This window comes from Hyperoodon ampullatus, assembly GCF_949752795.1.
Source record: "Hyperoodon ampullatus genome assembly, chromosome: 3".
Lineage (NCBI taxonomy): Eukaryota > Metazoa > Chordata > Mammalia > Artiodactyla > Ziphiidae > Hyperoodon > Hyperoodon ampullatus.
In genome coordinates, this window is record NC_136916.1 from 18,875,850 (window position 1) to 18,903,840 (window position 27,991).

Consider the following 27,991-nt stretch of genomic DNA (forward strand, 5'->3'; position numbering starts at 1 on the left):
TAGATAAAAGCATTCCTTGAGAAAAGGGTCTACTGGGTCTAAATCCTTCTTTTTCAGCCTCATAGAAACCCACACGATGTTAGGCACACAGCAAGTGTTGAAAATATCTATTAATTGAAAGTTTGGGTTTTACTTACAAGAAAACCAAAAATATTTTAACTTCACAGCACATAAATAAGCATTTCTTTCAGTTGGCTTCTACCATTGAAAAAAAATGGTTTTCTCAAGAATAAATGGGACCTAATGAAACTTCAAAGCTTTTGCACAGCAAAGGAAACCATAAACAAAACCAAAAGACAACCCTCAGAATGGGAGAAAATATTTGCAAATGAAGCAACTGACAAAGGATGAATCTCCAAAATTTATAAGCAGCTCATGCAGCTCAATAACAAAAAAACAAACAACCCAATCCAAAATTGGGCAGAAGACCTAAATAGACATTTCTCCAAAGAAGATATACAGATTGCCAACAGACACATGAAAGAATGCTCAACATCATTAATCATTAGAGAAATGCAAATCAAAACTACACTGAGATATCATCTCACACCAGTCAGAATGGCCATCATCAAAAAATCTAGGAACAATAAATGCTGGAGAGGGTGTAGAGAAAAGGGAACCCTCTTGCACTGCTTGTGGGAATGTGAATTGGTACAGCCACTATGGAGAACAGCATGGAGTTTCCTTAAAAAACTACAAATAGAACTACCATATGACCCAGAAATCCCACTACTGGGCATATACCCTGAGAAAACCATAATTCAAAAAAAGTCATGTACCAAAATGTTCATTGCAGCTCTATTTACAATAGCCAGGACATGGAAGCAACCTAAGTGTTCATCGACAGATGAGTGGGTAAAGAAGATGTGGCACATATATACAATGGAATATTACTCAGCCATAAAAAGAAATGAAATTGAGCTATTTGTAATGAGGTGGGTAGACCTAGAGTCTGTCATACAGAGTGAAGTAAGTCAGAAAGAGAAAAACAAATACCGTATGCTAACACATATATATGGAATTTAAGAAAAAAAATGTCATGAAGACCCTAGGGAGACAGGAATAAAGACACAGACCTACTAGAGAATGGACTTGAGGACATGGGGAGGGGGAAGGGGAAGCTGTGACAAAGTGAGAGAGTGGCATGGACATATATACACTACCAAACGTAAAATAGATAGCTAGTGGGAAGCAGCCGCATAGCACAGGGAGATCAGATCGGTGCTTTGTGACCACCTAGAGGGGTGGGATAGGGAAGGTGGGAGGGAGGGAGACGTAAGAGGGAAGAGATATGGGAACATATGTATATGTATAGCTGATTCACTTTGTTATAAAGCAGAAACTAACACACCATTGTAAAGCAATTATACTCCAATAAAGATGTAAAAAAAAAAAAGAAAAAAATGGTTTTCTAACCTTAGTAAATCCAATTCACCATAATGAGCCAAAATTTCTAACGATCCAATTCTAAACCATGATTTTGCAACACGCAGCACTACTGCACCTGAAAAAGAAACATTTATTTTAGCATAAACTATTTTAAACTATGCAAACACAGCATAATATGCTTTTCTTTAAAATGAAATTACTTTAATAAAAAAGAATACAGTGATTGGATTTATCAGAAAAACAATTAATTTACATCCTAGAAAGGGTCAAGGATTTTTCTGTCTTTCTTTAAGCCTGAATTAGTTAGAATGTGAGGAACCACAACACCTTCAGAAATACTGAGGCCCCAACCTAGTGAGATGCTACTTGGTTAAACTGTTAGGTTCCCACTGTCTCCTCAGTTGTGACCTTTTCCCTGTACCTCACCTTGAAATATAGAATTAGTAGAATATTTCTATGGCACAGCCCCTGTACATGACTTCCATTTGTGTAACTAATTGGAAATTAACTTCAATTTAAAAAATTTGCATATGTTCTAAGTTATGAATATGCTGAAGAAATACAGTGAATCTATGCTTTTTTTTTTTTTTTTTTTTTGCAGTACATGGGCCTCTCTGTTGTGGCCTCTCCCCTTGCGGAGCAAGACTCCGGACACGCAGGCTCAGTGGCCATGGCTCACGGGCCCAGCCGCTCCGCGGCATGTGGGATCTTCCCGGACCGGGGCACGAACCCGTGTCCCCTGCATCGGCAGGCGAACTCTCAACCACTGCGCCACCAGGGAAGCCCGAATCTATGCATTTTGTGTTTGTGTTTGTAGCCTTCTATTTCCGCCTTCCGTTCTGATCGTAGACATTAGTAATAAAATTAGTAAATGAATTCATGCTTTTTTCTTATAAGGAATGCTGTACTGACATGTGTTTCCATGTCAAGGTGAGGTCTATCCCAGATGACAAAGCTGCTGCTCTGCTGGTGCTGTCCTTCAATGAAACACCATACTCGCTGCTACATCTGGGCCTTTGTGCACTTCTCCCTGCCCCACCCCCTCTTCTCCCAGTACTGAAAACCTTGCTAACTTTCTAATCTTGTGCTCAAGGTCAATTCCCACTTCCTCCATAAAGCTAACTGGATTTCCCTTTTCCTAACCTCAGATTATTTATTATTCATTTGCTATGGAGTCTATAGTGTCTATTGCTATAGACACTATTGCTATAGTGTCTATGAAGACTGAGTTTCTTAAGACCAGGGACCACGGTATATACTTATTACTCCTGGACCCCCAGAGATGAGTCCAGTGGTATCACAGAAAAGGGCTAATTAGTATTTTCTGGGTTGACTAAGTTATCCATATAGTCAGGACTCATTCACGCTAGTAATCTGAATATTTATTTTCATGTGGGTTTTTTTTTAGCAATAAAAATACATTCACTTAGAAAAAAATATAAGAGCTCAATAGATGATTCTGAATGTTTACTTTATGAATAGCCATTGAATCACGGAATGTCAGTCCTGAAAGACATAGAAGGTGTCATCTCATCTAACCCCTCATTTTAGTTGGAGAAACCGGGGAAAAATGTGACTTGCCCAAAGTCACAAATCAATTCCCACAGAGCTGGTTAGAGGTTTCACATATTCTTTTTGCCTGTCCAGCTCTTTTCCTACAGTGTCTGCTGGGCAAATATTAGGGAAAAGCACAATCAAAATATCTATATATGACTTAGATGTGGAAATTCTATGAATGGCCTAAAAAGGAGAAATACTTGAGATAATTTGAATCCGTTAAGTTTGGTTTCCAAACCATCTAATTCAAAATTCAGATTAACAGGGAATTCCCAGGTGGTCCAGTGGTTAGGACTCTGCCCTTTCACTGCTGAGGGCATGGGTTCAATCCCGACCAGGTCCTGGTCGGGATTGAACCCACAAACTGTGAGGCGTGGCCCAAAATAATTCAGATTAACAATATATACATCATAGATGTAAAATCAGTGTTGTGCCCATCATATCAACAGTCTGTGATCGGAATCTCACTTCCAATCACCATAAACAAAAAGACCTAAATAGCTGTTAAAAGCCCCATGTGCAGTAATAGTATGCATTTTATCCAGATAATATTAAAGATGAGAGAGAGAGATGCCTTAAAGATAAATAACCTTTAATTCCTTTAAACATGAATACTCTAGGGGGATTATTATGAAAACCTTATCAAAACATATTTTTCCCAAAGTATGAAGAACATAAAATGTTCTCTTGGTGAACCACTATAAACATCAGTTAAAACGCTGGCCCGTAACACAGTGATGTCCAAGGGGCCCGATAAAGCAAGTAGGGCTGTCAGCGGTTCTCAATAGCTCTGCATTTTAAGTATTAAATATGTTTATTATTGATTTTCAGGTCTCCTGCCTCTCCAGAGATTCAGTCAAGTTTCTCTCACTCTTCCTTTTTCACAGCTCTGTGGCACTTTCTCATCCCCTTTCTAATTTATTTCTGACTTCCTAAAAGCTGAAGGAAAAGTTAACCGAACTTATTGGAAGTAAACATGAAGTAAGAGCATCAGGATCTGAGGTAAGGACTGAGGGGGTCTCCTGGGAAGGAAGTATATGAATGTTCATGCACTGGCTTTGTAATGTTTTGCTGGCTGTTCATAAACTTCCCAGGTTAACTTCCCAGAAGTTTGTTGTTAGAAAAGGATGGATTAGTGATGTAAGGGTGTGGGAAAGGATATTCTATTACAATATCCTAACACTGAAATTACATCATGAAGATCCACAGGTCATGTTTTAAGAAGACTGCAAAGATGCCCAATTTCTGTTGTTCCTGAAGAACTTAGTCTAATTTTATGTAAGTGTTCTAAGAACTGTTATTACCTCGTTCTTTCACAACGTTTCCATTGTAGAACTGATCTCTCCATACTGCATCATCACTTACAACCAGACTGAAAGGTAAGAGAATCAAACGAAGTTATAGTGTACTTTAACTGCTAGCAAGCTATCAAGAAGTAACTAAAACTATAAGGAACGATGAGAAATCATGCTATTGGTTTATCTGCTCACTTGACTGACACATTTCTGGAGATAACATGATGCAGTCCTGAAAGTTAGCTTCAAGGGAAGAGGAATTACCTTGCAGCTCTGCTAGTGGGAATTCTGAGATAGTACATAGCCTCACTACACAAAAATTCTCTCATGGAGGAACGAAGCACAGCTCTGCCGTCGCCATTTCTGTGGGTAATGTGATAAAAAAGATTTCCAGTTATAATTAAGATAACATCAATTTTTACTTAGATGACTAAAAAAAAAAAAAAGAAGTACCGGGAGTATGGGGTTTTTCCTGAGCCTTTTAATTGGAGCTCCCACTTTTCACCCTGCCTTAAAAAAAAAACCCTAAATATTAGCAGATTTGTGTTAATATTTAGCAGAAAAGCTATTATTCAAGAAAACATGTAGTACCTGTTCATGTAAGTTCCAATAAGATGGGCTCTTCCATCCCCGAGCTGATCTGCCCATATCCCAAACTAAAAGGGAAAATTATTCATGTTTATTAACCTTTAAAGCTTTCACTGTAAGTTATAATCAGTTACTTTGTCAAAATTGAAAATGGAATAGTGCATTTTTAAGATTATAACAATCAACAACCTGAATAAAGGTGAAAGTAAAATTCAATCCATAAGACATAACTGAAATTCATTTAAAAAACGTAAATTTAAGACATATAATTAATTTCTTCATCAGCTTATACCTGAGCTCAAGCTTGTTAGGTGTAGAATACTGAGAACTGATCTATTTAATTCCAGAATAGGAACTAGGAATGATTTATTAGTAGAAAATTTGCCTATACTATACGCATACAATATAAAATCAGGAGCGTACTGTACCTGAAAAAATTGCTTTTGAATGTACATGATTAACTGTTTCCAAACTTTTCTATTAAAATTTGTTTGTGGTTGTTCAGCTCCCAGCTGTGCCACTTACTAGCTGTGGAAATTTGAGTTACTTAATCTCACTGAGACTGACCTTTCACTTCTGTAAAATGGGAAAACCCTTGCCAGATTGTTGTAAGAATGAATGTTAATATATGCAAAATGCCTCGCACTGTGTCCAACACACCCAAGTGCTCAAAAGATGGTAATTATTATTATTACCAACAATTACTTATGTATGACTGATTCACTTTTATGTATGACTGATTCACTTTGTTATAAAGCAGAAACTAATAAAAACAAACAAACAAAAAAAAACAATTACTTGCTAAGTTAAACATCACTCTATTCTCTTAATCAATTAATCTTTAACTCACAAGAAAGTCACAGCAATTTCAACAATTGGTTCTGTGTTTCCTCTCCTTTTTTTTAAATCAGATTCCACACATTGAACTTGCTTCAACATCTTGCTGTATTTCTAGAAGGTGCCTTCTTAATTGCTTCAGCATGTATAACATCCCCAATTAATCCTGACTTAATTTCTAGCAGTTCTAAAAATGTTCTACAGCTATCCTGGCAAAATTATATTCTATTTGCCCTTCTGAGGCTTTTATATTGACTCATTGTGCGGCCTGACTTTGCCTAAATCTCTTGCCAAAACTCCACTGAATGAGTTCTCTAGCGATAATCACAAAAATGTTATATTGTGCTGCCCCAGTTTTCTCAATTCCATTAGAGAAACTTATGCCCTAGCTTTATCACAAGAAATCACATCAGCTAATCTATATATGACATATTCTTTTAGAAACATCTTCCTGAAGTCTCAATACACTAATATTAGAAATTAATGCAAAATAACTTCTTCAATAGGATAGCATTTCTACCAGCTGTTTATATTTGCATAAGGAAGTGATATTGGTGCTACTCTTACCTGGTGGCCCCCATATCTGTGAGCCAATGGAATGGATCCAAGTACTATCTTTCCGCCACTTACAAGCTGGATAAAATCATCTGTTTCTGAGACAGATAAATCAAGGTCCAAAATATCTTCTAGCACTTGCTGAGTCAGGAAAAGAAAAATCTTCTTACAAACTTAAGTAATCCTTTAATAGTTTTTGAGAAAATAAACTTTATGGAAAAAAGGAAATTAAAAGAATAAACTTCTTCCAAAATTACATTAATATTTTCTCAGAAGAGATGTACCATACTTTCTAGGATTATTTATGCTACTTGGGAAAATTAGGTCTATTAGATAGTTCTAAAATTGTTATGGCTTTCTTATTATGCATGGTAAAATAATATTCTTCCTAGTACATATTCTTTAAAGGAACTAGAAAAAAGTAAATGTCCTATTGTTATCCCAAATTCATCTATATCATGAGAGAATAATTTAGAATTTGTTATTGGAGCCCCTTTCTAAGAATTTAACTCATTTACCCCTTTTTCCCACAAAAGTGTGTTTTCCTTGTAAGATAACTTTAAAATGAAACTGAGTACTAGGCTCCAGGAATAAGTATCAAGAAGTGACTTCTAAGAATGACATTCTCCAAGTTATAAATTTTAAACACAAAGATAATCATTTATCAATAGATTAACAATTTAACTCTGAAAAAAAATTACTAATTTAGACAAAAGTTATAGTGACTTAACTGTTATGAAAAAGTAAAGCCTAACCTTTGAAACTGCTACAAGATGTACTCTTGATTTGAAAGGAGTGGGGAAGGCAATTGAAAAAACACAGTTTTTCACTTTACGCACATAATTTTCTTTAACAGGATCAATTGGCAACACAGCTGATAAAAAAAAAAAGACAGCCCTTCTTAGTGTTCTCATTTGTTGCATATTCAGCATTAATAGTCCTTAGAAAGCCTACAGTTCTTTAAGAAAATCAACTTAAACTACTATTTTGTTCATACTTTGTTATTTAAAGACTTATTTTCAACCATATCTATTCAGTATTCATATATTACAGTATATTAAACTGTCCAAGAAGATGGGAGACGAAAAAAGTTTAAAACAAGACACATACCCTGTCTTCAAAGATTTTCACTTATGGGAGACCAATGGGATGTGCAATGTATTTATAAATAAGAATATAGGAATAAAATGAGGTGAGCTGCATTACAGTATCAGAATTACAGTACTGGCCAATCCAGTAGATCCAACCAAAAAAATATTTGGCACTTAATCACATTCTTTCTGCCCTTCAGAAAAATCATAATTAATTGAAGGAAACAGATACATACATAAATAACTCTAAACCAGGCAACAGATGTTTTACTAAATGTACAAAACTGCTTCCAATCCCATCAGAAACTTCAAAACATTTGATACATGCCTGTTCACAGGGCTAGAATTCTAAAAAGTGCCTCTAAAGAGATAAACTATGTTTCATGAAGTCCATGCACTAAAGCCCATGTACTTTATTTAAAAAGCTGTAGAGGAAAAAAGAGAGCTTTGGGTATGCTTTAGATACTCAGAAAATGTTTACTTTTAAGTACAATTCTTAAAATCTTAATGTTTTCCTAATCCAAACAAATTAAAACAAAAAATAGAAGAGGATAGGTGTATTACTAAAACAAAGGACACAAAAACCTATGTTTCTGGATAGAGATATCATCAGGATGTCACTGTCACCAAATTATTTACTAAACATAATGGAAATCCAATCAAAATCCAATCAAATTATTTACTAAACATAATGGAAATCCAGTCAAAAATCGTAGTAGAATTTTTTTTTGAAGAAAGAAAGTGTAAATCTGAGAAAATACTTTTTTAAATAACAGAAATGGGAGCTTCCTTATCATTTTAAAAACTGAAAAAATAACTAAAAATATTGCTATCCCCCAAATAGATGCAAAAATCAATGGGACTCCATAAAAAGCACAGAAACAGTCCAAAGTAATGTAAGAATTCCCTATATAATGAAAACAATATTTTGAATCAGTGGAGAAAGGTAGCATCAGGCCAATTTGTTCAATTGTTTGGAATAACTCCTATTTATTCCACACAAGCCTAGGTGAACTAAATGTCAGTTATAATAGAAACAAGAGAATTCTTATATCTTCTAAAAAACAGGCAAATGTGGGTCAGATTTAGCTCTTTACACTTTCCCCTAAGTACATGGTGAATAAGGCAGCATCATGGGGGAACAAATGGGTAGTCAACCAAAAAACAGATTTTAGTTTCCATCAAGAAAACCTGACTATGATTAGGAGTACATGATCCAATAGTGTATTTCCTTCTCTTTTAGGAGAGCCTCTGTGTGGAAATAGACTAAATTATATAATTAATGCATTATCTTTTATGACGCTCTAAAATTTTAGTAGAGCATGGGCAGTATATAATGTTTCACTAATACTTAGTTTTTTGTACTGATTGACTCACATTTTGGCAAAGTAGCTGAACAGCTAACACCTGTGATCACTGGCCATGGAACAAAAAAGACTAATTGCTTCAGAGGTACCCAGTCCTCACCCTTGTTACATTTAGTGAACTAATCAGTCATAGACTAAGACCCCAGAGAAAATTCCAAATGCATGTTAACCCGTTATCTTAACATTTCAGAGAAATCGGTAATAGAAATAAGGGTATTATTTCAAGTCTTCAGAATTCAGTTTGGTCTAAGAATATGAAATGCACAAAAATTGCTAACCTTTCGGTGCAACTCTTCTCTCAATCAATGTTCTTACCAGAGTTACATTGATAATTCATTTATCAGTTATCTAATAACATCAGGATGAGATGTTTGTATGCAGTACTATGAAACAATATATGGTTATGTTTTGTATATAATCTCTCCTTGGCTGTAAAACCTCGTCCTACCTAATGTTTTGAACAGTATCATCATTATGGAAATGTCTTCGAGTGTAGCCAATTCTCCAATATCAAAATAACTTTGAAAATGTTTCAACTGTACACTTATTCCATTTTTATCAGTGTTACTAGTTGTTTCATTTGTATAAGTGCAGTCAAAAAAGGCCCAAGCCATTTCTAGACTGTGCACAAGAGGAGTCTGTTCTTTGGCAATTACTTGCACAGCTTAGACAATGTTTTAACTTTCTAGACTCATGCTTGGCCTAGTTGGGTCAAAGGAACTACTTTGTATTCTGCATGTCCTGTTGGTGGGTTATTTGTTCATGGGAAGTTTAGCTATACTATAATGGTGGAGGCCTTCACAAATTTCATCTGCCTTCCCTACTTAGCTTTGCCAAATTACATCTTTTTAAGAGCCAGGTTATTGTTTTAATCTGGGTAAACAGTTTCTAAATGAAAATGGCATAACAGAATTGTGTAGTGCTCTCTCTATCAACTATGTGAGCTTGGGCAAGACACTTAATTCCTATATGTTTCTCTACCTATAAAAAAAGGGCAAATGAAAATATTCTAAGTCACAGGATTGTTGCAAGTACAAGTGTTTACCGCACCACTCTATTTTGGCCAACTCCACCTGTGGATAGTTAATACATAAACCTAGATCAAGATAAGCCACAGGTGCATATTAACAACCTTAATTTGTAAAGCACCTGACATCTTTTATATACTATTCTTCAAAATTGGGGGAAAAAAACCTCAACAAAACTGACATTTTTTAAAACTTCTTTGTTATATGCTTTTATTCAGTTAAAAAATTTTGAAGATAAATGTAAAAATGTGCTCAGCTATACGGGTACTTGCATTCTTTAATGCAAAATGCATGAGTCAGAAGAACAAGAAAAAATATCAGAGAATCACAGTTGCCTGTTTGCTGGTCTGTTTTCTCATAAGAATGACTTTTTTGAGGACAGTTAAGTTTCTTCTATTTCTGTATCCTCAATGCATACACTTTCTCTGATAGGCTTTGTGCGTTTGTACGCATGTACTGAATGATTAATTATATCACGACTTCTCTTATAAAGACACCCTCTCATTACCATGAGAAGAGTAGATCTGGCCACAGAATTAAGGAAAGGTCTTTCTAACCCTTATCGGGCATTAATCCTGTCCATTCTCCAGTATTCCCTGGGCTGATTACGAGTAGGTTCAACATTACCAAATATTATACAACTTCGCACAGCTCAGTACACCCACGAGCGGGACTCACATATCCAGGTGTGAGCAAGATTGCCAAACTAGGCCACAATATACCTATAAGGTTTTCAGAGGAGAGCGTCCAGAAGTCGAGAGACGAGGCTAATCTAACTTCTCTTTCACAATAGCCCTGCTCGGGGTGTGACTTGTTACTGTAAAGATGCAAAAGGCTGGCACTTCCTTCAAGGCCAGGTCGCCATAAGGAGCAGACGACGGCGTGGCAGGTAACACCCAAGAGAAGCAGCCGCGGAAACTGGAGCCTCCGGATTAGGCAGCAAAACGGGAACCCGATGCTTCGCGTCCTACTTCTGCCTAAATACGCAGAAGGAAAGTTCGTGATTGTTCGTCGGGCGCCGTGTGCCATTTCTGGATGACAGTCGGTCTAACACGGGTGCATTTTTGCGGAGACTGCTGGAGGCACCGGCTGGGCGGGGTTGGGGGAAGCCGCTCCCCAGGAGGAAGATCAAGCTGGTTTCTCCCGAGCCAGCGGCGGGTGGGCGGGCGGGGTTACGCGGGGGTCCAGCCGCCCCACCGCCGCTCAGCCCCCTGCAGCCACGCCTCCTCCTCCCAGGCGGGAAGCGCCCTCGGGAGGAGCGAGAAGGGGCGGGGCTGGGGAGGCAGACGTTCTTCCGCTGCCGGACTTCCGGCTCCGGGTCGCGGCAGGAGGGGCCGCCGGGCCAGAGGCGGAGCTGCAGCTCTGCCGCGACTTTCAGACGCGGACCATGGCTTCGTGCTGGTGGCGGTGGCGGCGCGGCTGTTCCTGGAGGCCAGCGGCGCGGAGCCCCGGGCCCGGCTCCCCGGGCCGCGCGGGGCTGTCCGGGCTGCGCGCCGCCGCCGCCGCCGCCGCTGCTGCCGCCCGCGCGCAGGTGAGGCCGGGAAGCGCGCGCCGTGGCCGGGCTCAGAGGTCACCGGGCCAATGACAGCGGCGCCGCAGAATGAATGAGGACGAGCTGCACGAGCGGCGGGCGGGGGCCGCGGGGCTGCGCTGGGACGCGACCCAGGGCTGGCGTGGCACCGAGGACGGGACAGAGCCGAGGGGTGGGCGCCCCGCGCGGGGCTGCAGAGCTGTGTCCTGGGGACAGGGGAGCGTCTCGGGTGTGGGGAAGGGGCGGTGAGGAGCCAGGTCCCGGGGAAACGCAGATGTGGCCCAGTGGTCTTCTGGGGTATGCGTAAAGCGTGGAGAGCGTCTGCAGGTGTTTCCTCTCGAGTTACAGCCAGGGCTTCGGGGGCAACAGAACTTAATTGGGATTCTAGAGCAAAAGGTGCTCTGAGCTCTCAGAGATACGGAGGGTCCGGTTAGCCTCGGAATAGGCGGAAAAGTCTCGTGGAGAACGCAGGGCTGATGCTTAGAGTGGACCGGAGTTCAGTCCTGCGGTAGTTGCTTCGGAGGGAGGGCACACCAGGACGGGCTGGAAGGAGAAGAGGCCTGAGGATGTCGCAAGTGGGGAAACCTTGATTTTTAAATCGACCTATGACTTCTTGAAGCAGAGTCAGAATCTGAGCACTAACCATGACTCCCTGACGCTGTCCACTGCTGCCTTTGGACTCCATCTCATTTTTCTCCCTTTCCGGTCAGTTTAGCTCCTGTGTATTGACAAGTTTCTGTGGCTCTGTGAGTCCTTTGCCTCACTTTGTAGTGATTAATTCTTAGCGTACCACAGGCTAGGCTCGTACTGGTAAGCATAACCACGCAAGGTCTGTGGACTCACTGTCCTTTTAGAGACTTCTCCGGTCGCATAGTAATTGTATGTGTTCTCCTCTCATCCTCAAGGCTCTTTTTTTTTTTTTTTTTTTAGTTTATTTGAATTTAGGACTATTCCCGTTTCAGTCAGATTTGGTGCACTTCCGTATCCATCAAAGACCATTTCCCAATATGAAATATGTAGTATTTCTAAACGCCTACTTTGAGATACATATGCATACATAATCACAACTTATCCAAAATAGACATTTGGAGAGAGAATGGCAGCTGGGCTAGTCTATGTATTAGACAGTAAAGAGAGAATACGGGAAAAAGAGAGTCTGCTGGGATCCATTTCAGTACTGTCCTAGCCAGCCTACAAATATTTCCAGTACCGCAGATGAGGATGTTATTTGGAGAGATGGATGCACCCACCACTGATGCCACTGATACTTCTTTTCTTTGATGTTCCTTATTTATTTATTTTTTTAAATTCCATGCCCATTAAACAATTATCTTAGCCACAGAAAGGGTGCTTTCCTGGAGAGAGTATGCTGGATGTCTTCCATGTCTGCCTTAATGACCACAAGGAGGAGCCTTGCTGGTAATGCCAGTACCGTGTATTTCTGATTCGTGTCAGTGGTATTTTTCACTGTAAATACGTGAGCCTTCTGGTGTCTGCCTCAGGAGGGTGTGTTGTGGCTAGTTAAAGTCTGTTAGGGCCTGATAGTCCTTGGGGACAAAGAGCAACAACAATAAAGCCACGCCCGTTTCTCCCAGCACAGCTCCACTTTTCCTGATGTTTGTATGTTCTCTCAACTTCTTCATTGGTAGTGTTCAAACGTCTTGGAATAGGACGGAAACCAGTGTGTATCTGATTGTGCCAAATCACTTGTCAGTATGTCTTGATTCTTACTCAGCATTTTCTCTTTTTTAAAAAAAGTAACTTCATGAGAGGCAAGGTTGGCTTTCAGGGAGAATATGTGATGGAAAGACACAGAATCGGAATTGGGAGATGGTTGTTGCCCGTGCTAGTAGTGGCACACTAAGTGGCTCCGGTTACACCACTCCCTTTGAATACTTTCCTGTTCTCCTGAGCACCTCTAACCTCACTTTGGGAAACATTGCCCGAAGGTACTCCTTTTTTCTTTTTTTTTTTTTGCGGTACGCGGGCCTCTCACTGTTGTGGCCTCTCTCGTTGCGGTCCGGGCGCGCAGGCTCAGCAGCCATGAATCACAGGCCTAGCCGCTCCGCGGCATGTGGGTTCTTCCCGGACCGGGGCACGAACCCGTGTCCCCTGCATCGGCTCCCAACCACTGCGCCACCAGGGAAGCCCGCCCGAAGGTACTCTTAAAGCAGAAGATAGCTTGGTTGAGTACATATCATATTAAATGTACACAGCTAAGAGCTTTACATATGATCTCTAAATTAATCTTAGCATCTCTGTGAGTAGATATTATCAGAAAGCTGTCTCAAGGTAACTACCGGGAAATGTTGGGATCTGAGCCAAGATCCACCTTCCAGGCTTTCAACAAGCTACGCTGTTGCACTGCCCAGTGGTTAAGAGCGCTCTGTATTAGCTGTGTAATTTTAACTCTTCACCCCAAGTTAGAGGTTAGGTCTGAGATTGAATAAGCATTATAATAAATCCTAAATTCGTGTAAATCATTTACGCATGAAGGCTGACAAAAGTAGGTTAAGTGTCATGTAATGGTAAAATGAAAGGATTATCACTTTTTTTCCTTAGGACATTGTAATGCCTGGGGTGTCATAAATGTCCTTACTGGTTTAATGAATATATAATGCTATGGTGAAAATAGAACTCAGGACCGCCTTTTTTGTCCACTGCCTGCCTGGCAAAGTCAACCTTTATTGTCATTTTAATATGTCAAAAGCAGGGTGTGTTCACTAAAGAAAATTCAGAAAATATGAATTTTAAAAGAATAAAGCAAAAAACTCTCACGATCCTATTTATTCCAAAATAACTTTTTTTTTTTTTTTTTTTTTTTTGCGGTAGCGGGCCTCTCACTGCTGCGGCCTCTCCCGTTGCGGAGCATAGGCTCCGGACGCGCAAGCTCAGCGGCCATGGCTCACGGGCCTAGCCGCTCCGCGGCACGTGGGATCTTCCCGGACCAGGGCACGAACCCGTGTACCCCGCATCGGCAGGCGGACTCTCAACCACTGCGCCACCAGGGAAGCCCCAAAATAACTATTTTTCTTTTTTTTTTTTTGTTTTTGCGGTACGCGGGCCTCTCACTGCTGTGGCCTCTCCCGATGCGGAGCACAGGCTCCGGACGCGCAGGCCCAGCGGCCATGGCTCACGGGCCCAGCCGCTCTGCAGCATGTGGGATCTTCCCGGACCGGGGCACGAACCCGCGTCCCCTGCATCAGCAGGCGGACTCTCAATCACTGTGCCACCAGGGAAGCCCCAAAATAACTATTTTTAATAGTCTGGTTTATATGCTTCTAAACCCTGTTTTCTGTGGATTTTATTTGTGTGGGTGTACACATTTTTAGTGGAATCACATAATGCACACAGTGCTGTAGGTGCTTTTTTCTTTTGATATCTTGTAAACATACCTGTATTACCAGTTTTTCAGACCTTTCTGAATTTCAAGTTCCCTGGCTGTATAAAAACAAGTAGTTGTGAGAGTCAAATAGTGTGAAAGCACATTGTAAGGCTTTATTACCTTAGTTTTCTTTTTCTACTGCTAAATCCATCATTTGTCAAGATATTTTCTTCAAGTATTCTGTAGGAGCCCTTCACACATCAGATTAGTAAATTAGTAATTTTTGAAATGCCTGTGTCCCTGAATTCTTCAAGTTAGCTGCTGTATCTGTGGGTCCCCACTCCTGTACACAGTAATTGTTGGAACTATTTGTCGGCACCACCTCTGAATCCTTTAGAAGTCGTTCTCTTGTTGTTCTTGTTCTCTCATTAATATTATCAAAATGTGCTGCTGAGCTTGCTTGTTTGTTGACATTACTTTTCAAGAAGTACCATTTCCAAGTATATTCAGGAACAGTGGCTTGAAATAGGCAGTGTTTGTGTAACTGTAAATTTCTTCCTTAACATTGAAATCCTTTCTTTTTCACTGTCTGGGCAGATGCTTTTGGGATGTTGGTTATTCTTTGTTTTAAACCAAGTTAAGACTTTAAAAGAGTGTAAACCACACTAATCCTTACTATTCTCTGCCCACTCTTAGCTAAATGGAAGGGAATTCAGATCTGGAAAGATAGATGTGAATATGGAGCAGTCTTTGGGGGAAGGGATAGATTATAGATGTTTTTTATTTTCTTTTTTCATATTTATATTTTCTTTAATGACGAATATTGCTTCTGTAATAAGGAAAGAAAACTTTTTGTTATTTTTTCTAAAGTCTGCAGTCAATGGACAACTAAAAGCTAAAGTTTACTTCTATTATAAATTATGGGAGTTTTAATTTATCTAGTGTTATAAACAAGTTTTTCACAAATATTCTTACAAGTTTCTTAATACTTTTATTTTATAGATGTCCTATTTTAATCTTGTGAAGAGTTTAACATCTGCCTTTCCAAATATGTATAGTATATCACGGTAAGTTTATAATCCATATTGCAACTAAAATTATTAGCCATACTGCCAGTGGATTTCTATTTTAAATTGTTGTAGGCTAGTCCAACAAATTGCATATGCTGTTTTACTAAGTGCCACAGTATCTGCTCTATGTGATCTCTGCCTTTTGAAAAAATGGCAATACAGTTGTCCCTTGGTATGGTGGAGGGGGATTGGTTCTAGCCACCCCCCCACCTCAGATACCAAAATTGGGGATGCTCAAGTCCTATAATATTTGCATACAACCTACACACATCATCCCATATACTTTATTTTTATTTTTTTTTAAGGAACATTTATTTATTTATGGCTGCATTGGGTCTTTGTTGCTGCATGCAGGCTTTCTCTAGTTGCAGCGATCGGGGGGCTACTCTTCGTTGTGGTGCATGTGCTTCTCATTGCGGTGGCGTCTCGTTGCGGAGCATGGTCTCTAGGCATGCGGGCTTCAGTAGTTGTGGCACGTGGGCTCAGGAGTTGTGGCTCACGGGCTCTAGAGTGCAGGCTCAGTAGTTGTGGCGCACGGGCTTAGTTGCTCCCCAACATGTGAGATCTTCCTGGACCAGGGATCAAACCTGTGTCCCCTGCATTGGCAGGCGGATTCTTAACCACTGCACCACCAGAGAAGTCCCCATCCCATATACTTTAAATTTATTTATTTATTTGTTGGTTTGTTTTTATTTTTGGCTGCGTTGGGTTTTTGTTGCCGTGCGCTGGCTTTCTCTAGCTGAGGGGAGAGGGGGCTACTCCTCGTTGCAGTGCGCGGGCTTCTCATTGCAGTGGCTTCTCTTGTTGCGGAGCACGGGCTCTAGGCACAAGGGCTTCAGTAGTTGTGGCCCACGGGCTCTAGAGCACAGGCTTGCAGGCTTAGTTGCTCCGCGGCATGTGGGATCTTCCTGGACCAGGGCTCAAACCTGTGTCCCGTGCATTGGCAGGCAGATTGTTAACCACTGTGCCACCAGGGAAGCCCCTCATCCCATATACTTTAAATCATCTCTAGGTGAGTTATAATACCTAATACAACGTAAATGCTGTGCAAATTGTTGTAAATAAAATGTAAATGCTGTGTAAATAGTTACCAAGCATGGCAAATTCAAATTTTGTTTTTTGAAACTTTCTGGAATTTTATGAGTTTATATTTTTATATATATAAATATATGTTTTTATATATATAAATATTTTTTTTTCAATTCGAGGTTGGTTGAATCCGCAGATGCGGAACCCATAGGTATGGAGGCCCAACTCTATAAAATTTAAACTCAGAACACAATGAACATGGTTTATATTTCTTTGATTTTGTGGGTTTCCAGGGTCCTGGTTATAAAAATTGATGTATTGTTGAGCAAGATCAGAATTCTGTTATGTTTTTCTAAATTATAATGACCTTTTTGTATTCATGCTTAATTTCCAGCAAGTATCTGGGCTTAAATTTTCCATCATCATACTCTGCTGTATATATATGCATAGGTCTGTATAATTCTTACTTAAAAGTGAAGTTATCTCAGTAAAGTAACACTCAGTCTTCCACTGTGTGCATTTCTGCCTCTCCAGGTTCCATCACATGACACCAGCAATGTGCTGCTGTAGTAAAACACGGAGCGGTGAGAAATACACTGATCCTTTTAACCTTGGCTGGAGAGACTTGAAAGGTCTGTACGAGGACATTAGGAAGGTAAGATATTTTTGACGATGCTGTAAAGTAATGTTGGTTTCTTAGAATTATGAGCAAACAGTGCAGGTTTTCACATGTGTGCCGTGCTGTTGCAGACTTGATTCCCAAATGTCAGATTTAAAATGTTTCTTGAGCAACAAGTGTGGGGCATCATGGAGGATGCAATGCAAGTTACTATCCAGAGGGGGGTGATGGCAGAATTGGGAAACTGAAAAAAAAAGGTACAGGCAGCACGTACACGTCCAAAGAGTCATCTAACCTTTCCTTGCCAAATCCATCACGTGCTCCAGGCCTGGTGAGGCTATGAAGCCTCCAGTGACTCCTGCTACTGTCTTCCTGTCCAGTTCTGAATATCAGCGCCAGGCTGACCCAAATAGGGCTTTCTTCGTGAAGCATTCTTTTCCCAGAATTTTCAGTGGCCCCCAGCCTCACGTGGATTCTCAGATGCTGCCCAGAAATGCTCACGTGCCCCTGGTCAGCTTCCTTCCCGTTTCAAGGTTCTGCACTTTCCCCCTGCAGCCCCCATCCGACTCTCCTGTTTTCACCACTTCCTGTCCAGTGGACCAAGCAGAGGCCGTGAAGGAGGAACTCCCTGAACGCCTGCTCCGGGCCGTTTGCAGCCCACACTGCTGCGTGCCGGCCTCCTCCCCTCCCACCTCAGTGAAGTCAGGGTTCCCTCCTTTCCAGCTTCATCCCTGGACCTCTGGTTAAGTCCCATCCCCTTTGCCTCCTTGGGGCCCTAGGAGCTCCTCCTGCGATTCCCTGTCCTCCTGTCTTTATCTGCAGACTCGCCCTCCTCATTTTCTTTCAGATCCATGTTGGGTGCTCCAGCTTCCTCCTGTTTGTCTTGTAAAGGACCGTCCCTTGACCCTGTGTCCTCCTACCCCTTACCTTCCAGTATTCTTGGCCTCTCTCTCTCTCTCTCGTCCCTTCACTGCTCCGCCATCGCACTGTGCCTTCCTTTCCAGCCTCTCCTCTAAAACTGCCTTTGCTTCCTTCCACCAAATCCAGTGGGCACTGCTGGTTTGTATCTTCCCGGACTCCTTGAACACTGGACACTGTTCACCACAGCCCCCTCTATGAAACCCACCTCTTGGCTTCTGCACTCTGCTCGTTCTCCTGACGCTTAGGCCATCCTTCAGTCAGCTTCCTGGGTTCCCCTCTGGCCCCTCCACCCCACCCCTATGAACGGTGCCGTTCCCTGGGGCTCTGTCGGCTCCTCTTTTCTCTCTCTCTTCAGTTTACCCATTCCCATGCTTATGACTCCCACATAATATCTCCAGTCCAGATGGAATTTTCTCTCCTAAACTTTGTTTGCTCCCTGGAATGTCCATGACTGTCTCGCACTTGGCAGATCTGAAGCTCTACCTTTTCCTACAGATTGTTTTTTCTCTTGTTTTTCCTATTGATTGGAGGTTGCCCCCCAGGAACCCGGGGAGGATCCTCGACGCAGCCCTCCTCTTCCCCTCCACGCCCTCCTCGTCTCATCTGTGTCTTGCCTTCAGTCCCCGGCCTTGCTTTCCTCCTCCCACCCTCAGCCTGAGCCAGAGACGCCCCCGTTATGCTCCCAGAGCAGCTGCACTTACCTCCACGACAGCAGTCCCCCCGCAATATTGTTTTCCTTCCCCCATCTAGACTCTGAGCTGCCTGTAGGCAAGGGGCTGTCCTATTTATCTTTGAAACCTCTGCGTTTATTATCGTCCTTGGCACTGAGTCAGTAACTGAGGGAGTGAGTGGCTGGCCTGCTGGACTGTGTTCACTTGAGCCCTGCTGAAGGTCCTTTGGGTCCATTTGTAGCTCCTATTGCTCTCAGGGCATAAGCTCTGGTTCTCTCCAGCAAGTCCCTGAGGGACAGATACAGTAAACACACATGCCCATCACCAGGAAGGCTCTCCCCGCTCTTCAGAAATCAAAATCCTACTTATCCTCTAATCCCCAGTCAAAGCTTATCTCCTCCATGAAATGTTCAGTTTTTCTCTTCCACGCTGATCTCTCCATTCTTTGAACTTTAATACACTTAACGTATGGCATTGTTCAAGTTACCACCATATTATTCACTGAATATTTCACATTTTAAAAAATTTTGCTTTCCCAACTCAATTGGAAGCTCCTTGCCATCAGGTAAACCATGTCTTACACTTACCCTATGAACCTTTGGCTTGTGTGGCTAAGTAACAGCCGAGCCAGACTGACCCCTGCTCTTCTCTCTGGCCACGTCTCATCTTCCAGCCCCTGATACCCACTGACCTCCTGCTTCATTGGCTCCTGCACTCCCCATCTTTGTCCTCTGCCCTCCATCTTCCAAGCTGCAACCAGCCCTGTTTCTTTCTCTCTCCAGCTGTCACTGGCCATCTGGTGCTTTCCTTCCCCCACCTGCTATCTCTTGGAGTCATGGGGGGGGCAGCAGTGCCCACCCCAGCACTGAGGCCCCTGGGGGCGAGCCAGGCATTGCTTGTGGCCCAGCCACACACAGCCAGCTTTATGGCCATGCAATGTTGGAACCGTTTCCTACTGAGTGTTGAATTTCTCAGTTAAAATGAATACACTAAAATCAAATCAAGGTTTTGTGAAAGAAATCCCACTGACTATGCAGTTATGATGCTGTATTGACACAGAAAAACTTTGTTTCAGGAACTGTTCATATCTACAACAGAACTTAAGGAAATGTGTGAATACTACTTTGATGGAAAAGGAAAAGCCTTTCGACCAATTATTGTGGTGCTAATGGCCCGAGCCTGTAATATTCATCATAATAACTCCCGGTGAGTTATTTACTTTCTTCCCTTTATTGGTTTTATATTTGGCAAACCTTCCTTCCCAAGGTTACTGTTTAGTCTCCTGTTTAAGAAGTAGCATGTATCTGAGAATTCACTTTGTGGTAATTAGTTTCTAGCTTTGTGTTCCCAAGGTCACCCTGGAGTCTAGTCTGGGCATCTTCCTTTTCCATGCTTTTTAGTATCCGTGGAAGAACAACTTCAGCTGCAAATAAACATTTTGGAAAGAATTTTCAAAGCCACATTGAGTTTTCTCATTCAGAAGTAAAGAATACCAGGATGTATGCATACTTGTAATCATTGTACACACGGGGCCATTAGTCCAAAGGTTGATGGTTATAAAGTCATGAGTTAAGCCTGGATTCTGGGCACCACACCCGCTGCAGGGCCTGACTTCCTGTGGCCTTGGAAATGTGCCAAAGAAAAATCTTAAGGCATTTTGACTATCGGTCTTCAACTTTTATGTTTCAAATATGTGTAAATTTTTCAAATATTAAAACAACTGCGATGTTTTAATATTAAAGGAAAACGCCAAAGGACCCATTGCCATTATTTTTTAGGCTCTTTGCCATGTTACTGGAGTGTCTGCATAGTTTTTTTTGTTACATCATGTAATCTATTGATGTAACCTCCAGTAGACCGTAATGTACTCATACATTTCCCTAGTGTTGAACATTTGCATTACATTCCCTTTTCTCTGTAGATAACACATTAAGGCATGCCTAAGGTTTGCCAGCACTGAATTTAAGGATGCTGTCAGAACGAGTGTCAGATGTTGGTTCTTAGCACATGCTTGCCTCTGCCCGCAGCTGTTTGCGCCCCGCTGCTGTGCCCCTCCAGCTCCAGGATATGATTCCGTGCTCGTGGGTGCCTCCCACTTACCCTGAGACTTTCCAAGTGCTCACAGTATAGTTTGAACAAGCCGTGAAATCTCTGGCAGTGACCGTTTTCCCATCATCAGGACCACACTTTCACTTCACCGGAAGGCAGGGCGGCAGAAATGCTCCCTCTGAACCAAACTTGAAATGGTCTAGAACCTCTCACATGGTCTAGAACTGGGTTTCTCAGCCTTGACTCTGCTGACATTCAGGGCCAGATAATTCTTTGCCGCGGGGACTGTTGTGTGTCTTGTAGGATGTTTGGCAGCCCCTCCCCTAGTTGATGATGACCAAGAAATTTCTCCAGACATTGCTGGGTGTCCCCGGAGGAGCAGAATCGTCCCTGGTTGAGAACCACTGGTCTAGAGATAGTGTGTGTTTATATTTTTAATTTCTCAGGTTAACACACAATACAGTTCATCACCCTCACAGAAAACAAGGGAAGGAAAATACTCTGCATTTGCTCACCTTAAATCCTGTCAGCTGTTATCCCCAGAGTCAAAGTCTTCAGTTTACCTCATTGAAACCGTATAAACTGTTGGTTGCAGAAAAAAATGGGAGACTATATACCCAGAAAAGGCACTGCTAGTTTAAAACAAAGGAAGTTCAATCCTGCCTTCTCCAGGGATGTTCCAGCTACAGCTTCGTTCTCCCTGTAGCTGACAGGAGCTGGGCTTGCTGAAGGCACAGTATGGAGGCATCGGGATGTGAGTCGTGACCGTGGCGTGCATTTGGGTGGCACAGTAGCCTAACGACATTATTCTCCAAGCCCCAGCTTCTTGAGAATACTTACTTCCTAAGGACCCTTTGGAATCAGGCTCTTAATAGGCCAAATATCTAGCTGTTAACTTCCAAGCCACTTAAAGCAAGAGGGGGTGGGGAGTAGGGGGAGAGCCTGGGCCGTTTGTGATTTTGCTTGTTGCTGAAAGAGCTTTAGAGCCATGTGGGGCAAAGGTCGAAGATTCTGGGCAGGACCGCACTGGCCTCTGTTTCTAGCTGATGCCACCAGCAGCCCTTCCACTACTTCACCTGCCTGCTTGTTGGTGTTGGCAGCATTGCGAGAGGCCCGCTTCATCATTTGACAGTCACAGTTTAATGGCTCCTCTGAGGCTTATTAGACATCATCGTCTTGCTTCTGAGATGTATATTAAATAGGTTGACAGTAATCCTGGAGGGGATTTTAGAAAACAGAATAGAACAGATACCTTAAGAAATGGGGGGGACTACCTTTTACTGAGTTCCTCTTTTACTGAGTTTCTCTTTTTCCTGTATTAAGCTTGTCCGTCGTCCGTTATGTGTTCCCTGCTAGATCACTTCACTGGGAATTCTTAACCTGAGGTCCGTGAAAGCTGGGGTGGTGGTGGGGGTGGTCTGTGAGCCCCTTAGAATTGTACGCAGAAATTTTCGTATGTTTGCACGCAAAGGTATACATGGCTTATAGCATATTCTTAAAGGGTAACGTGGCCCAAAAAACCTTAAGGCTTCATCTTTATTTTTCTTCTGTGTGTCCTCATAACCACAGTACCTGGTCAGGTAAGGTAGGACGCATACAACAGATAATCAGACTTGAAAGGTCCAGCAAACAGAGTTGTGGTGGATTCTGAGCCTCACTGCCCAGATCCCCCTTCCCTGAAGGACCCTTTGCCCCAGCTGCTGGGCCAGTGTTGCTGGTAGAGAGCCTTCAGTTCGCAGCCTCTTCAAGGGTTGCCCCGGCTGCAGAGAATCCTCTCACCTGAGCCAGTCCACATCCAGGGACTGACAGATGAAGGGCCATTCTAGCTCCAGAGCACACAGTGGAGTGGCCGCGGCTATGGATGGGCCTGCACTGCAGAAACGTCTCCCTCTACCGCATCCTCTTGTCTCCTCCCCTCCCTCAGGTGTTGATCCCAGGGGCACTTCTGAGCAGACATTCTGTACTTTAAACGTGAGAGTCTGCTTTCCCGAGAACCCAACCCTCAACAGAGTTCAGCAAAACCCAGCTACCTGTGGGTCAGAACTTACCTTATCAAAGAATCCAAGTCAGAACTGAGCTTTATAAAGGATAGATTTCTATGAAATTGCTCTACTTATTGACCACAACACAATTAGTCTCTTCTCAAACAAGCCAAACCTGTCCTACTCAGAGACCTCATTGAAGACACCTGTTCTTATCATGAGTCTGACCCCATCAGTTTCTCGTGGAAATCTTCAGGCACTGGAAAGGGGATATCACTGCCAGTGATTGGGATAACAGGCCTACTCAGGTTATACTGGGCACAGATCTGTTGATCTCGACTGTACAGATAGTCACGTGGCATTGAGTCCCACTAGTCCAGTTTACAAAGCCAGACATTTGATTAGATAGAACAGATAAGATGCAGTTTTCACATTAGTAAATAGGTCAAGCTTCCAAATGCGATAAAACTCTTAAGTTCAGAGCAAGTAACTTTTGTGATTGTCATGAAGACAAAGGAAACTACAAAAACTTACTCTAGGGAAACTGTAACAAGACAGTCATCACAGCACCAGCTCACATGAGTGATTCCTAGAGTCAGGCCACTAACGATTCTAGAACCATTCCTGGTTTCTGTGTGTTCTGAATCATTAAGCCAGCTACTGCTGCGGCTGTTTATGGGTTAGGAAAGTTGGTGCCACGAGAAATATTTTTGTCTTTAACCTAGGAGATGGCACTTTTGATGTGTCCATACTCATAATTAAAATGGATCTTGATGTAAAGTCTGTAATAAGGGATACCTACTGAGGTAGAGGAGGCTTTGATAACCAGGTGGTTGTCCATTTCATGGGTGAGGTCAGGCCCAAGCCTCAGGGGAACATCGTTGAGAGCAAGGCGGCTATGAACATGCTGTGTGCTCACTCTTCGGCTCCCAGCACCCAGGGGGAGGCTGATTCTATCACTGAAGGAATCAACGTCTACACGTTCATCAGCTGTGCTCAATTTGAAAAACCCAAATGCTGCATTATTCTTTTGCACCCTGGATCCTGTGGAGAAAGCCAGCCTGGATAAGCTGCAGGTCTGAGATATCATCATGGAGTCACTCTCCACATGTCCAGGGCTTCCAAAATGCAGTGTTTCTTCAGTGGCAAGAAAATAACCAGTAGCATGAATCCTGCATCATTTACGATGCAACTTTGCAGGCATCTGTTTTTATCTGGATATAAATCTGAGAGATTCAGGAGCTGCTGCTCTTGAATGTCAGTTATTTTTCTTGATATTAAAACTGCTGATGGATTCGTGACTGTTAGGATCAAGCTTAAAACCGCTATTCCCTCCAAAGAAAGGCAGTCTCCACTGTAGTCTGGTGCGCTTGTTTGGGTTTTCAAAGGTGAATGGCCAGTGACCAAGGAAAATGATGTTGTAAGCACGTTGGAGCTCATAGGTATCCCTCCTGCACTCTGCTGTCCCTTAGAAGGAAGGCACCTTTGATGTTCATGCGTCAGTGTGCCAGTAAGGAATACAGGGAAAGGGAACAAGGCTGCAGTGGCTGGGGGCAGAGGCCAGGGAACAGAAATATGGGGCCGAGGATGAGAAGCGAGAGTGAGGGGTGGGCAGGAGCGCCTTCCGTCCCCCGCGTTCAACCTGGACGCCACTGCGGAAGGGGAGACACTTCAAGGTCGTGTCAGTAATGTGGAGAAACAAGATTTTAGACAGATGAAGTAAAATCAAGTAATTTTAAGAATCAGATCACTGAAAAGGAAACATTTGCGCATCAGCAGAAGAGGATGGTGAAAGTAAGAAACTGTGTTAGGCTGAAAAATGACCCCACAAAAGTATTCACGTCCTAATCCTTGGGACCTGTAAGTGTTACATTATATGGCAAGAAAAGGGTCTTTGCAGAGTTAAGGATCTTGAAATGGGAGTGTCATCCTGGATTATCTGATGGGCCCGAAATGCAATCACTTGTATCCCTAAAGAGGGAGGCAGAGGGAGATTGCCGTAACAGAAGAGAAGGCCGTGTGAAGATGGAGGGGAGAGACTTGAAGGTGGCTGCTTCAAGCTTGTGGCCACAAGCTAAGGCCCTCCAGCAGCCAGCAGAACTGGAAGGAGCGAGGAAAGGATTCTCTCCTCGAGACTCTGCAGGAAGCCTAGCCTTGCCGATACCTCCATCTCAGGGAAACTGCTTTTGGACTTGTGGTCTCCAGAACTGTGGGAGAATTTCTACTGATTTAAACCACCACAGGAAACTGGGACAAACCCCATCGTTCACATCCTATCGCACGAGTGCGGAGAGTGTGCCTGCTGGGGCTTTTCTCTCCCTCTGGAGGTACCGCTTCTGGATGCACCAGATCTGGCAGTGCAGACCCAGGGGGGAGCTGAACACTTTCCACAGTGTCAGTAGTTGAGGGACCCAAACTTGTAGCAAGTCAGCTCAGTGGCAGATAAAGATAGAATCTTAAGTGACATGGATATATAGTTCAGCATGCTGAAAACTTGAACGTGTGTACTTTTTATCAGGTAACAACTAGGAGATGCAGTTCACATCCTGAAGAATTTTAGAGACAGACAGAGAGAGACTTTGTTTGCATTTTAACTAGAGAGTTTCTTCGGTACCAAACTGATAAAGTATTCATTCGTGCCTTTAAAACTCGAGATGGTGCGAAGTGTCAGAGAAGAGGAGGTCACCCTCCCATGACTGTGCCTTTCAGAACAGGGGAGACTTCCTGCCCTCGAGCTCTGAAGAGACTTGGGGAGTCGTTGGCATAAGACCTTTAAACTGGGCCCCCAAGTTTCAGGTCATGCCTGCGGTTTAGAGGCGGGGCTGCAGGGGGACAGCAAAGGCTGAGCTTGTGTCAAATCCTTTCTCAGGAGAAGCTTCCATTTGGGGCTTGCAGTCAGTCAGGCGAATACCCCCACTTACAGAGCCCCAACTTTGTGTGTCACAGTCACCAGGACTGCTGCTTCAGAAAGTTCAGGAACTTCAAAATGCCAGTTCCTGAGCCCCATCATGAGGGATCCCAATTCCTAAGTCTAAGGAATTTTCAGTCTGTATTTTCAAGAGTATTGATTTTGACATGGTGGGCAAGAGATGATATTTAAGAAACACTAATCTTGTCAGAGTTCTCACAAGCAAAGTGAAACGCTTCTGTTTAGAATTGGCAGAAGAAAATAAACAGAAGAACATTGGGAAATAGAAACAGAGCCTTCTGTGACCCACCTGAGAACTCTGGTCTTTATACAACCTCTGTAGCTTTGGGAATAGAAGCTTCTCTGTCTCTGTTAAAGTGAAACCACATTTACTATTTAAATTCTTCTGCTTCTCTCAGTTGTTGCAAATCAAGGTAACCCATTGATAAGGTCTGATTTTCTTTTTGGAGACAGTTTTCCCACACTGGGGGTTTACTTGTCATTTCTTTAAGACTTGGCATTATATATCAGTATGAATAGGAGGAAAAAGCATTTTATTTAAATCACATGTGAGCTTGGTGAAGGGTATGCGGGGGGTCATTATATTATTCCATCTGTCTCCGTCTGTGCTTGAAATTCTTCATTATAAAAATGTTGTTTGAAATCTAATGAAGAGGGAAGAACCTGGCTGTTGTGAGGGGCTGGCTGAGTCATCGCACGCTCTTGCAGGTGTGAAGGATGGAGGACAGAGCCACCTTTCGAGACTCAGCCTCGGGGCCTCGTTTTCTCCTGCTGTCTCGCCTGACTGGTTTTTCTTAGCACCTCTCCCAGAAGCTGGGAAAGTGTGGCAGCTCTTTCACAGCAGGAAGTAGACATGGTGCCCAGTTTTTTGAAGGCATGACTCAGTTCGGTACTTCGAAGATTTCATCTTCAAAACAGTGTGAGTTGTTTCTGTGATCTGTAAATTCGGGTTCCAGACCATTATGCTGTACTGTGGATACGTAGTGACAGTATTTTCCAGATAGAAGCTGGCACATGTTAAAGGCTAATTGTGCAGGAAAAAGTACATCAGATAAAATGATAAAGCATCTAAAATGGGATGTTTATCCTATGTAGGGGCTGTGTCACGATGCCAAATAACTTTCTAAGCAAGAATCCTGATTGCATCAATTTAGCCATAGAAAAGGCATTTTTACATATATGTAGTCTGTGAAATTTCAAGATATTTTAAGAAATCTTTGTTTTAATATCTTCAAATTACAAAAAACTCCAGTGCTTCAGTGAGTACTGCCATTTTACTGCAGCTTCCCACCAGGACCCCTGCCTGCTGACATAGTTTGTGATAACGGAAGTGGTACCCGACCCATAAATACATGAGAAAGGCTTAGAGGTCTTAACAGTTGTTTAAGGTAAGATCTACTTTTAATGAGTAGCAAGTGTATATTTCATCAGACTGAAATTCATTGAGAAAATGTTCTAAAGAAATAGTCTTTCTATTTATGTAAAAAACAACTGTAAAAGTCTACATCTTTTCTTGTGCATTAAGATAGGATCCAGTAAATTTACCTGAAAAATTTTAAAGGTCCAAGCTTCCTTCTGTAGGGTCTGTGAGTTTCTCACTGAAGGATTCAGAACAAGCTCTTGGAAGCCATCCAAAGCTCCATTTACTCATAAACTAAAGTAGTTTTACAGGATCGTTTGTCCCTCCCCTCTGTTTCTTTACTTCTCCCTCCTCAGAAGAATGTGTTGGGACCCAGAAGTGTTCAGAACTGTTACAGTTGTGACATCAATAAATAATGAGCAGCACTTTACAGTTGATTTCTGGGCTAAAAGCAGTTGGAAGATTCTGAGGTTTAGTTCTAAAAATCTTAAGTAAGAGTTGCTGACAAAGCACCATATTTTAAAATTACATTTAAAGCAAGACGGGAAGATAGTCCTCAGGCTGATTTACTGTTTGTAGTTAAATTCCAGCATCTTTAATGTTAGTTATACTTCATTTTTCATGGCTTTCTGCTAGATCTGAGGAATTAGAATGAACACTGGCTTTTGCAGATGTTCAGATTAGGTTTTTAAAGAAAAAAGGTCACATTTCAGTATCCCTCTCACTTTTCTCCCCTCTAAGAGAGAACGTGGTGACATTTGAAAAGTCAGCTATAGGAATAAATAAAACATTTGGTTA

At 42.3% G+C, this 27,991-nt stretch overlaps 2 protein-coding genes across 2 annotated transcripts in view; one reads left to right on the plus strand and one right to left on the minus strand.

Moving 5' to 3' along the window:
• Nucleotides 1-10,736, minus strand: part of LOC307050595 (protein adenylyltransferase SelO-like) — a gene marked incomplete at its 5' end in the record, with an annotated part of 28,493 nt that extends 17,757 nt beyond the window's left edge. The window contains 8 exons of the mRNA XM_079700709.1: nt 1,417-1,504; nt 4,251-4,318; nt 4,506-4,604; nt 4,695-4,751; nt 4,833-4,897; nt 6,234-6,362; nt 6,977-7,095; nt 10,430-10,736. Coding sequence (XP_079556835.1) covers nt 1,417-1,504; nt 4,251-4,318; nt 4,506-4,604; nt 4,695-4,751; nt 4,833-4,897; nt 6,234-6,362; nt 6,977-7,095; nt 10,430-10,736 — 932 coding nt within the window. The remainder of the gene's footprint in view (nt 1-1,416; nt 1,505-4,250; nt 4,319-4,505; nt 4,605-4,694; nt 4,752-4,832; nt 4,898-6,233; nt 6,363-6,976; nt 7,096-10,429) is intronic.
• A 358-nt stretch (nt 10,737-11,094) lies between these two features.
• PDSS1 (decaprenyl diphosphate synthase subunit 1) overlaps nt 11,095-27,991 on the plus strand; it is a gene marked incomplete at its 5' end in the record, with an annotated part of 45,972 nt that continues 29,075 nt past the window's right edge. Inside the window, 4 exons of the mRNA XM_079699943.1 lie at nt 11,095-11,238; nt 15,566-15,630; nt 17,197-17,317; nt 19,949-20,079. Coding sequence (XP_079556069.1) covers nt 11,095-11,238; nt 15,566-15,630; nt 17,197-17,317; nt 19,949-20,079 — 461 coding nt within the window. The remainder of the gene's footprint in view (nt 11,239-15,565; nt 15,631-17,196; nt 17,318-19,948; nt 20,080-27,991) is intronic.